At 43.0% G+C, this 12750-nt stretch overlaps 1 protein-coding gene across 1 annotated transcript; it reads right to left on the bottom strand.

Moving 5' to 3' along the window:
- Window positions 1–1743: 1743 nt before the first annotated feature.
- Window positions 1744–12750, bottom strand: phf12a (PHD finger protein 12a). The gene is made up of 15 exons (XM_053516394.1): window positions 12149–12750; window positions 11357–11538; window positions 6691–6763; window positions 5925–6330; window positions 5712–5832; window positions 5449–5581; window positions 5201–5365; window positions 4956–5099; window positions 4274–4856; window positions 4082–4192; window positions 3829–3981; window positions 3546–3644; window positions 3367–3449; window positions 3126–3264; window positions 1744–3040 (listed from the first exon to the last, which is right to left on the bottom strand). The coding sequence occupies exons 1-15, from the start codon at window positions 12212–12214 to the stop codon at window positions 2661–2663; spliced, it is 2838 nt and encodes a 945-aa protein (XP_053372369.1). The 5' UTR covers window positions 12215–12750; the 3' UTR covers window positions 1744–2660.

Genomic DNA, 12750 nt, shown 5'->3' with positions numbered 1-12750 from the left:
CTTCAACTTTCTTATAAAGAGCAACACATGCTAAGGGCATTATGCAAAACTCCTATTTATGGCCTCTGCATTAAATCATCTTATGACACCAGGTTTCATAATCGAAGGGTTGCCAAGATGCAAAGTCAAAATGTCAACCGTTCTCATGAGTGATGTAAAGCAAATTAAAATTATGAACCTTTTTACAACCAGAGCAAACGCATGCTTTGCCTGGCGGGAAATTGAGTTTTCGTTACCCACAAAACCTGTTTAATTCTCTAAAATTTTAACTCTTGGTAGCTGCTATTTTGCCCAGCCAGTAGTTTTTTGCAACAAAAGGAAGCAATGCGACTGGCTTTTTTACTTTTTGGGATTAGTCGCATTTTGCTATGAAAGTCGTTTGCGTTTTGCCGAAACCATGTAAGTTTGCAAAACTCAATATTTTTTTGGATACTTAATGCGGATTAGTCAAAATCCTAGTAAAAGTTTGCAAGGAAAATAATTTTATGGTATGGAAAAAAATCATCAATGCGTAGGTGTGGCTAAACAGTCCAACATCCAACAGCAAAGTTTTTGTGTTCTACCTCATAACATCTGATAGCCACACGACGGCCAACTTGTTAATAAATCTTAACATCATTTATTATTTTCATACTCCAAATTTCCCACTATTTTAAGTTGCATAAAAAGTCTTGGTAAAAAAATATTTTCTAAATAAAATGCAAACTTTTTTTTTTTGCATATTATGCAAAATCAAAGTGGCATGTGACAAACCAAGGAGTTGATGGAAAAGGAGATTTTTTTCCTTGCACTTCATGAGATATGGAGCAAGATGTAAAACCTTGTGCTACTGCGCCACCGTCAGGCCTCTGTGAGTTCCTACAACTTGTTCCAGTAAGAAACCGAAGGTTGATTAATAGAAAACTGATATTATATATAAAATAAATTGTGGTTCTTCTTCTCAGTCATTTCTAACAGTTGGTTTGTTTTTACATTTTTATCATAAGTGTAATTATACTTCATAAAAATAATTTGACGTAAAAGCGTAAAAGTAAAGACCCCATTTGGGTAAGAAAACACCAAATCTTACAGCAACTATACCAATAAACTATTATAATATATAATGTACAATGGCCAGTCTAAATATATACATATATATTAAAATGCTTTAATATTTAATTGGACCACCTGCAGCTTTGACTACGGTGCACATTCACTTTTAACAACCTTATGCAACGTGATGACATTTATTTCTATCAAGAGTTGGATTACTTTAGTCACAGAGATCTGGGAAAGTCATCTATCTTCATGTGAAAATGATTCTTTAAAGCTTCTATAATCATTCTATCACAACTGGAGTCGGATATATCTTGACATTGTCTTCCTAGGATACGCCTCTGCAGTCAGGGAAGGAAAACTCCATAGACGTGATAACCTGGTCATTCAGGTCATGCGCTAACTTTAACATTCCTAGATCTGACCCACCGAAGCAACCCTTTATCATAGCACGATCTCCAGATCGTGTACAGTAGGAACTATACGTGACTGGTGCATCGCTTCTTATTTTATTGTGCTCACTACTCTCGAATAGGGTTGAGGAAAAAAAAGAAAAGAAAACTTTTTCATAGCAACTTTGTTTTTTCCCCCTGATTCCATCTCATGTAGAACGAGATAATACTATAAAAATAAATAAAAAAATTACATTCCCACACAAATCTCTATCAGATTATTATAGTTTCGAATAGAACAAACCACAAGCCAAGGTGTTTCTAAAGCATGTTATTTAAAATCTTTAGATATTTACATTGTTCAACAGACTGGTCAAAATCGTAAGAACAGAGTATGTGAAACTGTTCTGATGAAATCTCTTTGAAACAGACATATACATAATGACTACAGTATTGAAGAAAAAAAAAGGGACATAACACTTTGATAGCTACAGAACATCAACCCAATGAAGCACTGTACAAATATAAAAAGCCAGGATATTTCTATGTACACAGAACCCACTGCTTCTCTCATCATGATCTGTCTACAATGGATTCCTTTCATTTCAGTACGTGTGTGTGTGTGTGTGTGTGTGTTTGTGGGCGTGTGTGTATGTGTGTATTCACACAGATTACACAGATACGGATACATAGACATATATACAACGTGTAACCGTATTCTCACGTGTGTGTTCGTGCACACATCAGAATCGTGAAGAGGCTACGGTGAAGGTAGCGAAAAAGGAACACCAGAACGTTACTATACTTCCAAATACAGAACATTTAAATAAAAATGAGTAAATAAAAGTATTTCTTATGGAAAACAAATGTGTTTATATAAAAACTATTGTTACTGGCACAAAATAGAACGTGCTCTGATTTCTTTACAAGTGGAAACTTCTCGCTCGATCGTTGGTTCGTGTCATTTAAAGAACGCGACCCCTTTTAAAAACATTTGCATTTACACATACGCAAAAGTTTTGATGTGCAACTCCCAAAAAACAAAACTTTTTTTAAATAAAATAATAATCGGAGCTCCTGAAAGAGGCAGGGGGCGGGGGGAGAAAATGTGAGACTTCACCTCATGCAAACGTATAAACAATTAAATAATTATCAATGAGAACGTGTAGTTTTGTACAAGTCCAAGCTCCGAGGCTGGTTGAGAGGCGCAGGTGGCACCTGAGGTGGGCGGGGCTAAGGAACAGGTTTGTTGTGGTGCAGCACTGGCACTTGGTGGATCTGGGCAGTGGTTTTACTCAGCGGCTCGCCCTGCTGGATGGAGCTGCACACGATGCTACTCGCTCCTTCTACTTCTTCCTCTTCTTTCGGCTGCTTGCTCGCAAACTCTGTGATGCTGAAGACGAACTGCAGGCAGCCCAGCTTGACGTGGCTGCCGTGATGGAGAAGTGCCGTGCCCTCCCAGCCTGCACCGCTGCCCCCTATGAGACTGGAGCCGCTGGCCTTGCAACCGCACTGTCGGAGGTGCGAGTCCTCAGCCTGGCTGCTCATCACTCCGCTCACATCACCACGCGCCTCATCCTTCTCTTCTTCCTGCTTTCTCTTTTTACAGCGACCTGGACAGCGGGGGGAGTAAATTAAGTAGGGTTTGGTCTTAAAATGTGAAAGGTGATTGATTGATAACGAGCACAGCGGACTTACGGATGATGCTTTGCACTTTGGACACCAAACCACTGGATGGGCTCGGGCCTGTTTTCTCTGAGAAATCGCACGAGTATAGCACGTTGTCCACCGTCGTCCCGTGCTCGCTGTAGTTCAGCAACTCGTACTGCTTCGTATTCTAAAAAGTGCAGACATGCGCAAATTTTGAGAAACAAACAACCCTATATTGAATATCAACTGGAACAAAGGAATGTGAAAGTGAATCATTCGTATGCGTTACCTCATCATAAAATATGCAGGCGTGTTTTCCGGATACGTAATTGCAGTGGCCGTAATTCATAAGGCACACGTCCATGTCAGCACCTAAGGAAATGATAAATTTTTTTTTTTAAGTACAAAAGACGTTTTTGATGATGTCTGTAGACATCAAAGATAAGGTGTGCCTGGAGTCAGACTGACCAGTTCCGATGTAAAGGCTTCTGTAGCACATGCTGACTGCTGCTCCCTTTCCGGATAGAGGATAAAACGTCGCTCGGGCCTGTACGTCCTTATTTTGCGCTGAAATAAAAGTGCTGCATTGAATGCCTAATTTATAAAAAAAATTCTACACTTTTTTTTTTTCAAATTTCAAAATAACCCAGAACATTATGTTTATTATAGTTAGAGTGGATGTGTTGGCTAGGTGCACCGCTTTCTATTGGGAGCTGTCGAGCCTTATTAAAGTTATTATCGTGTACGGTACCTTCGGTGTGCCGGCTTCGCTGTGAAACGGCGGGGACGGCAGGTAACTTCGCATCGCTCTGCACAGGAAATGCTTTTGGCTCGAGGAGCTGCTGGATCCGCTGCCATGCCAGGAGTTTGATGAACCGCTCGTCTAATGTGTTCAGCTCCATCTCTGCAAGAAAAACACGTTTTGCTCGAAGAAAAAACAAAAACAAACCGCGCTCATATTGCCCTTATTTTAAATTTGAGCTGACTTTAAATATTATGCTCACCTCCAGATCCCTTAATCATGCTTCTTAAGCAGCTGGACAAGTCTCCCAAATTCAAAAGGCTGGACCCGTTGCCTTGTGTCTGTGTTGCATCTGTGTCACAGATTTTTCCATCTGTAGGAGACAGGACAGGGTTAAAGAGGTTTCTGCCGTTGCACAGAGAATCGGTTAAACGCATGCAGTTCTGGGACTCACCAGAAGAGGGCACGGAAGACACCTGGCAGCTTGCACCGTTATCTGGTAAGTGAGAGGATGGCAACCTTGGGGAAGCCCTCTGAGTGTGAGGAGGAGGAGGAGGAGGAGGAGGGGCAGTCTCTGATTTAACACAAACAGAAGGAAGGGATTCTGTAGCAGCACAGGATTTTAAGTCTTCAGTCTTTATGAGGGCCGGGCCGGAGTGATTACGTAGGGTCAGCATGGGGGGTGCGGGTGAACGGGGTGTGTTCGAGGCCTCGGGGTCAGCGGGACACGCCTGCTTGAGTTTGCCGTTGGCGTGGGCCGGCCGTTCTACAGGTCCGTTGCTGGTGCTGCAGTTCTGACAGGGTTTTTCGGTGCACGAGCTACATACTCGGTGCTCCTCCGAGTTAAGACTGAGGCATTCGGGTGTTTTCGCCGAGGCCGTCCCGTCCGTACTGTGCGAAGGATGCAAATTCACTGAGCTGGGGTCCTTATCGTCCGTTTTTGGCGCCTGCGAAGAGTCGCACGGCGAGGATGACGTCTGCTTGGCAGACAAATGCCGCACGATGCTACACTGGAGCGAGATCACGTCCCTGAGCCACTGTGATGAGGAGACAAAGTAAAAAAAAGACTTTTATTCTGCAACATTATGATTTTTACATTGTTTTTTTAATTTTATTTCATCACGAGATGACAGTACCTGTTGTTGCTCTTCATCGCTGCTTAAGTGGTTACACGGCGAGGCTTCAGAAGCACCCGAGCAGATGAGCTCACCGTCCCGGATTCCAGCGGGCAGCATCATTATAGGTGGGCTCTGGTACTGTGACTTGATGGCTTCTGGGACCTTCAGGAAATGGAGATTCTACTTTTAGTCCCAAACATGATTAATACGATTGCGTTAAAACCGTTGTGCTGCGTGATCGGAATTACTGGACGAAACCTGACCTTCAGCATTCTCTTAGCGTAACTATGGGCTGCTCTTCGCGTCGGAGGGTGCTGCCGGTGTATTTGCTGCAGGAAGTCCACTTTCACGGCGTGCTGCGATATGCGGTCATGAAACTGGTCGAACAGCTGGCAGCGGTTGCTCAGAGTCAGGTTGCGCTGGTTTAGCTGAATTCAAGCAAAAAATAGATTAATAATGCAGGTTTTTTTACTTGCCCCTTTCCTCCTTCACAATTTTTTCATGAACTTACCACCAAGTGCTCAATATGATTGGGGCACATCCATCTTCCTGTCGGCATGGCTGTGACCGGAGGGTCCAGGCAGTCCATGTGGAACAGGAGAGGGCAATAATCGCACTGGATCAACGGAGCCAGTCTACAGCTCCTGAAACAAAATGATCATCTCAGATTATCTGGTGTTTGTTTAAATAACAACTGTACAGTTTAAAGGTTTAAAGTGCAGACAAACAGCGAGCATTAAGTTAAATTACGGTTTGGGCGAGACCTAAGCTTACCTGCCGCAGGTGTAGCACACTTTGACTGGCAGTGGCACGAGCCCGTAGTGGTCCAGCTCGTGTTGCGGGCGCTTCACGTTCTTCCCGGTCGCCTCTTCTTTTCTTCTCTTTTTACTGGTTCCTTAAAACGATGGTGCAATGCGTTGTATTTAACATGACGACACGGTATAGATAATATCTTGGCATTTAATCGACACACGTTGTGTGTCTTACCTGGAAGTGCGGTAGTGCAGGTGAGGTCGTTGGGTAGCTGGAACTGCGTAGGGTTCCTCTGCATGGCAGCGGCGATCAGCAAATCGAACGGCCTCTTGAGCGTAGACGGGCCGCTCTCCGGCTCCGAGCCCTGCGCCTCGTCCTCCACGTCCAACAGGTCCTCCTCCACGTCGTTGTGCTCCGAGGGCGTGGGTGTGTCCGTGGATGAGGCGTTGGAAGTGGGCGTGGCCGGGCGGCTGCTCGGTCTCCTCTCCAGCAGTCGCACCTGAGCCACGGCGGCCCGCAGACCCGTACCGGCGACGGTGGGATCTAGACGAAGTGTGCCCAGGTCCAGCTCGGGACCGGGGGATGGGGTCTGCTTGGCCTGCATGAGACCGTTGATCTGCTCCTTCTTTTGCTCTCGCTTCTGCAAAGACGTGAAAGCGAAGGAATTCGGATTTATATTACAGACAGCAAGCATGTTTAAACTATTTTGTATGGACACTGGAAAAAAAACTAAACTAAAACAGGAATAAGGAGTGTTAGATGTTTTTATTCTGTATTGTTTTCATCTTGTGGTTCTTTTAAACCTAGGCACTCACGGATTTATGGGTGTTTCCTATAAATGTTTATACTGCTAATAATGAAAAAACAGACATTTTGTGTATTTAAACTTTAAACCTCTGCTTACGTTTGTACTGGTAGGGGAAAAAAAAGGAGACAGTCTGTCAATAAGACGCTTAAGTAGTGAAGTGAACATGAGGCTTAAACTGAAAATCCGTCTCACCTTCTTACGCACTGTGCAGCGATGGCACATCCAGTCTCCAGGGGGGAGCATTTCCCTGCTCAGTGGCGGGTTACTGCGGGAAAGATTTAACACGGCAATTAAAAACTCCACACAGTGGACTCATTTAAGTAAAAAATTTTAAAAAAAAATACACCACCACAAACAGTAACTGGGCTGGTAAATAGGGCGAGAATAATGATGATAAGGACAGAAAAAAATGTGCAAAAAAGAATAAGTGACAGAATAAAAAGCGTGCATCAGGAATGGTAAATTCTGTGCTGCTTTATAAGCGATTCCAAAGAGCCCAAAAACAAAACAGTCATCCAAACCAAACAAACCCTTTTAGGCATACACTATCACTCGATGCGAAAAAGCATGCTCGTGTTAGAAGTACCCCTAACAACCCTGCCATATTTAAACCGCCTGGTTTACATTGGCTTGGGTTTAGATGCGGCCAGCGCATTTTTGTGGAGCGTGTGTTTAGACAAAACGATCTCTCACTTCCCCGTCCTTCCAAAGATACATCAATACTCGGCTTTGTGTGCAGAAGACGACCAGGTTTTATCTCTAAGAAAGGGGCCCTCTGTTCTCGAATCCTCAGGCCGTATCTGGAATGCAGACAGCGCTGGATTTTACGCTGAAAGCTCTTGTTGGTGTGATGCAGGATATCCGATATTGCGATTAACCGGACATCAACAGGATTGAATCTTGCCATTTTTGGATATCAACTCAACAGGAGTCGAAGCCAAGATCATGTTACCCTTAAGAGATGTTTGATCTCTTTTCATTTACATTGTACGTGTAAGCAGCGGCTTTAACATGCACGGCACATTGAAACCAAATCGCCTTTGAAACAAAAGTCGTGTGTGGCTGCTGGCTTGGCTCGGCGTGTTTTAATACAACTGAGCAGGAAGCCTCCTCTGAAGGTCAGCTCCGTTTACGCTGGATATTTGAATGTGGGACGGCTAAGACCCGAGCCTGACGACAAGGTGCAAGGTGAAGCACAGTGGGTGATTTTGTTGCCAGCGTGGGCACGGGGCCGGGAGCGTATATTCAATATCGAACATCTACGAAAAAGCCACGTGATTTTGTTCAGCTTGTTTCTACGGGAGCAAAAAAAAAAAAAATCTATATATAAAAAAATCCAACAAGGTAATGAATTCGATTTCAATTCACCTCGGGTTGCCCTCTGCAAACAGTTCGTCGTTAATGCGACCAAGCTAAACGCTGCATGCAGCCGAAACAGACCTAAAGTCTGTTCATTGCTCTTTGGAGAGGTAGTCATGGTGGAAAAACCACAAATCTAAGAAAAAAAAAAAAAGCTTTTCTCTTTGTCTCTTTCTCCTTCTGGTCTCGTGCTGTAATCCGTGAGCTAAAGCCAGGACATTCGACCGCCCGGCCTGCCCAGCGCACGGTTAATGATTATTTATGGAGTGCTGCTTCATTCAGCGGCATCTTGTCTACTGCCTTTTATTCCGACACGCTGCACGTCGCTACACTACACTACTCTACTCTCATACAAGACGATATTCTAATAAAACACAGATGTCTGTAGTCTTCTCTGTCCTATTTTCAAAACACAGCGATATTGCGCTTTCAAGTTACATATATAAAACAAACAAGTTTGGATTGTCGGGTCATTTTCATATTCTAATAATTCATACTGAAGTAAAAAAAAAAAAAGCTTTAAACATCAAACGATTATCAAACAAATGTCGATCCAACTTTATTCCCGCGAGCCACACTTCACTCTAATCTACCATGACAAAAAAAACGGACGTGCCACCTTGTGGTGGTATTTGGAATTCCAATGTAGCATCACCACTAAAATTCTCAGTTGCACCATACTGGACAGGATTTAGAAGGTTTAAAAACTGTTAATGCCGTCCTCTTGTGTCAATCAGAATCACAATATGGCATGATCACTGAGCATTAAAGGTTTTAAAATTATGTTTAAAAACAGACATTGTGTCAGTATGAAGGCTCAATCAAATCATAAACTGGGCTATTAAAATTGTTTGTTCTTCCAGGTTGCTAGGATATTTAAGATCTGTACATCAATTCAATGCCACATGAAGGCATTATGAGTTGGTGCGTGCGTGCAAGTGTGTGAGAGAGAGGAAGAGAGAGAGAGAAACACGCCATATTCATGACCTACATTCATGTCACTCTGGTTTGCATGCTGGTAATAATCACCCTCTAATGGCAGCGAGTATCAGTTTAATTACGTTAATAAAAGCGAGCGACACCACACGTGGAACAGAACATCGTGATAATGCTCCGGCATCAAAAATACATCAATGTTACCGGATGCAGACTCTAAACCATCTTTCGATTGCTGATTAAATAAAATCTATCATTTCTTAAGCAACTAACTTTTCCTCTCTCTTACTCTTTCTCTCGCTCGTTTGTCTATTTTTCCTCATCATGGAGCAAAGCGAATTTTTTTTCACCACTTGTTTAATCAAATAACAGCATCCAAACCTCATGACATGAAGTTTAATGTCGAGCCGCAACTTTCTTTTTTTTTTTTATTACTCCATTAAAGCAGCAGCATTTCTGCAGTAACGATCCAGATCCCTAAGCGTTTTACTGCTGCATCTCAGACATCACGAACACTGACAAGTACTGACAGAGAAAGGAAGGCATGACTGGTACTGATTATCTGCAAACATTTATCCCAGCCTTTCAAAACACATCTTGGGTTTAATAACTCGGTTTTATTTCATTTCATTGTGCAGCTATTCCCAGAAGAACTAAAGTACAGCTGGCAGCTGAAGTCAGCTTCATCGACTGAAACTGTCCTTGCTAACTTTTTCAAGACCCATGGTGCTTTGCCTTCAGTAAATCACAACAAAATAAAAATTTTACATAAATAAATAAACAAATAAAATTATGTTGTTAAATTCTCAAATTTGCTTCGCTTGAATTTCCACTGACGTAAACAAGTTTCGAATGGCTCCCAGTTGTGTGCGCAACTTAGCCGGCAAAAATGCTCTGTATGCTAATGCAAATGAACTCTTTTATGTATTGTGGGACACGATGTTTTAAAGAAAACAAACAAATAAAAAAAAAACATTGTTTATAAGTATGTGCATCCCTCAGACGCATAGTTTTGATTTGACAAATTGTCACTGCACATTTTTAAGTGTTTATCCTTTAACTTGCAAACAGCTTTTTGTTAACTGACGGAGTCTGAATGCGTTTCTCTTTTTGGCACAGACAAGAACACGGCGGAGTTTTCTGGCTATGGACCAAAATAAGCGAACAGGGAAAGTCCGAGCAAGGTGATCCCCATGCGCTTCAACATAACTCGAGTGTAATTTAACTACAGGGAGAAAACGTGTTGACTGTGACACAACGCAACAGCAGGAAACACTGACTTGATCTGCGGTAATAAGGTTTGTTCTGGATATTCGGAGAGATGACCAAAAAAATATAAAAAAAACAAAAATAAAAACACTGAAACTGATACAAAGGCAGATATTTGTATAAATACAAGACCATTTATTTAGCGCCCGCTCTGCTCTCTGCTCTCGGGTGATTTGGGACAGTGAATGGTTGCTTACATTATCTTTTGTGGATTAGTTTTATGAACACATTACACTGCGCACTTATCGTGCAAGGAAGGCTTTGTATAAGAGATGGGGGAGGGAAAAGATCGATTCAGTTATGAATCGCGTTTCTTTTGTGTTGCAAATTACATAGATTGGCCAGTGACCAGAATTGGCTGGTTTTCAGTTTGACTGCCCGTAACCGGTGATCGCCTGATCAGCCCCAGATATAAACAATTCTGTACTAACCACAGAAGCTCCCGAGTGGCGCAATAGTGCATTTTTGAGGAGTAACATTGTAAAAAATCATGCACGTTAAAAGCCTCGGATCTGACTTTTTCTCTAAACTCCGTAAACAAATAAGTCTCAAACCCTCTCGTTTCACACACACGAGTCTTAAAACACCACGAGCACTAAATAGTCGAAAGTTGTGCGCGTTAGAAGCCGCACTTGCCTTCACCCTTACTTTTAAGTTGAGTTTTGAGACCGTAACACTTTTTCTTTATAATCACACAGACGGCGCCACACTTTGAACGATTTTTACAGTGGTTGGAGTAAAATATTTGCTAATTTTGTTTAGAAAAAATAATTACAGTGGAAAACCAAGCTGAACATGCTGCTCAGTTAAATGTTAAACTCGGCTTGATCGTTTAAATGCTGCGCCTTTGGTTTTTTTAAGCGAGAAAACAATAGTAATAAGGAACTAGCTACATTTCATTACTCTAAACTTTTTTTTTAAGTTTAAAATTGCAAGAAAATTTGAGAGAAATGTAATATCGAATCTGGAATTTATTAAATCATGATTAATTATAGACTTGAATCGGCACTGAGGTATCCTGATGTCTTATCGCAAGGTGACAGGTAAATCCCATCCCTACATTGTATACTTATGTGGCTGGTGTGCGACATGAAACCGAAGCTTAAAGTGCATGAATCAGGACTCCAGCGTGCAAAATAGTGTGAAAACAAGGGTAAACTCCTGGACCAGGGTTAGAAATAGGCTTGTGAACCGGTCAGCCTGGAGTGCACGTGTGTGCAGCTATTTTTAAAAAGTTTTATCAGACGTTTTAGCGCATATGCATGTGTGTGAGGGGTGTGAGGAGGTGTAGTACCAGCACTGCAGGTGGAAGGCGGCGGGACAGTGGTCGCAGCACAGCAGGTCGCCCCCTTCTCGGCAGCTGTCGCAGGTGTCGTGGTTGGTCGCGCGCCCTGCTCTCCTGCTGCTCCTCTCCAACTTCCGGCTCCGCTTCTCTCCTTCTTCCGACTTTGGCGGCGCGAGCAAGGTCTGGATTTGCTACATAGCAACGGACAACAGGGCTATTTTACTGTATTTTAAAAAGATTTCCCGAGGTTATAAAGGCAAACTTAACTTTCCTTTTCCTTGTATGTAAGCCTATCATTTAATATTTATACACACGTATGTAAATATATTTTAAGTGAAACACTAAACCAACACACTGTCATGCTAACTAAAGTTAGCAAAAAAGCGCGCATATCCTACTATATATACACACACACATATATATATATATATATATATTATATAGGTATAATGGCGTCCACCTCCCTGGCTTAAGTCGGGACGTGTCAGCCATTATTGGGCCCGAAACCCCTCTTTAGCTTAGCATGAACTCCATAACCGCTCTCCTTACACCGTAAACAGCTCTCCTCACTTTATTTACACAAACCTCGCGTTAAACTTTTTTGTTAAAAACCACAACCTGTACCCACAAGCCTTTATTTAGGGCTGCCATATTGGCGTAAGCAGGCTGTACGGTTAGCCGGTTAGACTCTGCAGCTACAACGCTTCTTAGCTTCACTGGCTAACGGACGGAGCACCCGCGCGTGCACAAGCCTGCTGTGCGCACGCGAGCCGAGGCTCTATACACACTCCAGCCGCTCACCTCCATGAGTCCACCCGAGGTGTCCAGGTCGTACACTATAGTCGGGGTCTCCATCTTATCCCACATTCACACAAGCAGCTGAGCTTAGCAGTCAGATCCGCTAACAGGCTAAGCTACTCCAGCTAGCCAAATACAATGATCCTGTGGTAAAGTATAACGTTCTGTAACGTCCCACAGAAATGTCCAGAACGCAGCAATTTCCCAAGCAAACTGATGGCTTTTCTCTCCAGCTGTCTCGGTGTCAAGCCTCAGTTTGTATAAATAAATCCGCAAGCCGCAATGTCTCGGCCTAGCTGAGGCCTAGCCCGGGTATCGCCTGTTCCTCCTTCTCCGATCGTAGCGAGCACAGATGCGGGATAAAGACGCGCAATCGTCCCCGTCCATGATGCGACAAACAAAACATCAGCTCCGAGATAATAACCAACGCTTCCGCTGCATGCCCGAGTCTTTAAAATCACCCGTTTACTCCATGGAAGCGTTCCGGATAACGGCGGAGATCATTGTTGTCATGAATAAACGCTGTTGCATCCAAACTCGACAACACTGATGCTCGCGCGTTATTTTTTTTCCCCCCCACCCGTATTACGACAAAACCCCGTCAC

This window comes from Clarias gariepinus, chromosome 17 (assembly GCF_024256425.1).
Source record: "Clarias gariepinus isolate MV-2021 ecotype Netherlands chromosome 17, CGAR_prim_01v2, whole genome shotgun sequence".
In the NCBI taxonomy this organism is placed as follows: domain Eukaryota; kingdom Metazoa; phylum Chordata; class Actinopteri; order Siluriformes; family Clariidae; genus Clarias; species Clarias gariepinus.
This window is presented reverse-complemented; position numbering and strand designations above follow the sequence as displayed.